At 40.1% G+C, this 1,492-nt stretch overlaps 1 protein-coding gene across 1 annotated transcript; it reads left to right on the top strand.

Annotated features, from left to right (window-relative positions):
* Nucleotides 1-426: 426 nt before the first annotated feature.
* Nucleotides 427-1,468, top strand: LOC121964486 (riboflavin transporter 2-like). The gene is made up of 2 exons (XM_042514691.1): nt 427-486; nt 627-1,468. Exons 1-2 carry the CDS (start codon nt 427-429, stop codon nt 834-836), a joined length of 270 nt encoding a protein of 89 aa, XP_042370625.1. The 3' UTR covers nt 837-1,468.
* Nucleotides 1,469-1,492: the final 24 nt, after the last annotated feature.

Here is a 1,492-nt window from a genome sequence, read left to right as displayed (position 1 = left end):
AAAATTCTGTAAAATAATATTAAAACATAAATTCATGACAACTATAAAGATAGCTTTGTGGAACTTTTTTCTGGGCTACTTTAAAAAAAATTAAATCCACTAATGTCAGTTCTTGGCGTGTTGCTCACTGCCTTTTCCCCCCAGATTATCGAAAGAAAACAAACCAATTTTCTCCAATTATTACAGTTTAAATACTTGTAAAGTTGTCTGAACTCAGGTCAAGAAAAGTGATGTCAGTGTAAAATGGTTAATTGTGCTCTCTGGCATTTGATACAAACATAATATGCACAAAAATGCAAAAATTAAGCTATAATTTCAGTAATGTTTCAGCTCCACAATGCATACTTTTTTTTTCCCCACAGATCTCTGCTGCTGATGGGAGCTCTCACAGTGATAGGAAGTGCAGTTGGAGCTTATATAATGAGCATGGCGGTGCTGAGTCCGTGTCCTCTGCTGGTTAATGAAACTTCAGGTGGTGTCCTCATTGTGAGTTTTCACCTGCAGGCTTCATTTGGTCAAATCACCTCCCTTTTTTCTTGTATATCTTGTTTGGAGGATAAAAAAAAACTACATAGGGGCATCTAACATAGAAATATATACAAACTCACCTGGCTGTCCTTCCACAGGTGTTGGCCTGGATCCTGTTTGTTCTCACTCTCTCCTATGTGAAGGTGATCATCGGGGTGATCCTGCGCGATGAGGGCCACAGCGCCCTGGTGTGGTGTGGAGCTGTGGTGCAGCTGGGCTCTCTGCTGGGAGCTGTCACCATGTTTCCTCTGGTCAGTGTGTACAGCTACTTCTCATCGGGGGACCCGTGCAACACAAGATGTCCCTGAATGAAGAAGTCATGAGACCACAGGCAGATAAACCTCGACAGGTGTCACGTCTTCGTCTGAAGATTGTTGTTTTTTATCACGATTTATTTACGTTGCAAAATCTGAATCTTATGTGAGAGATTCAACTTGTTACAAGAAAAGCAAACAGACAGGGGTGAAAAAGTTATACTGTCGCTGAAAATACTCCACTACAAGTAAAAGTCCTGCATTCAAAACTGTACTTCAGTGTTATCAGCTAAATTTACTTAAAGCAGAGATACACAACTTACGGCCTGCGGACTAAATCTTGTCCTCAAAGTGGTGCCAGGTGGCCCACAACCATTCTCTAATTCACAATAAAAATTAAGAGATTCACATTTGTACTTTTAGTACACATAAAGTGCCATAGTGCATAAAACAGCATCAAAAGGGCTTGTTCTTCAAAAAAAATTCCAGTGTTGGATCCCCTGCACCCACCAACAGAGGTCGCAGCTAAGCCCCATTTGTCCTATAATCCTAAAAATGTCCTGATATCATGAAAAGCCTAGAAATGTCTTGAAATGTCAGCTATAAATAAAATGTTTTAACGTTTTCTAAAAATAGGTGATCATGGTTAAAGTTGTGCATTTGTGCCAAGCAGCCCCATCACGGGGTTAAAGTGTCATTTCTGTGTATAT

This window comes from Plectropomus leopardus, unplaced genomic scaffold (assembly GCF_008729295.1).
Source record: "Plectropomus leopardus isolate mb unplaced genomic scaffold, YSFRI_Pleo_2.0 unplaced_scaffold15754, whole genome shotgun sequence".
Taxonomy (NCBI): domain Eukaryota; kingdom Metazoa; phylum Chordata; class Actinopteri; order Perciformes; family Serranidae; genus Plectropomus; species Plectropomus leopardus.
This window is presented reverse-complemented; position numbering and strand designations above follow the sequence as displayed.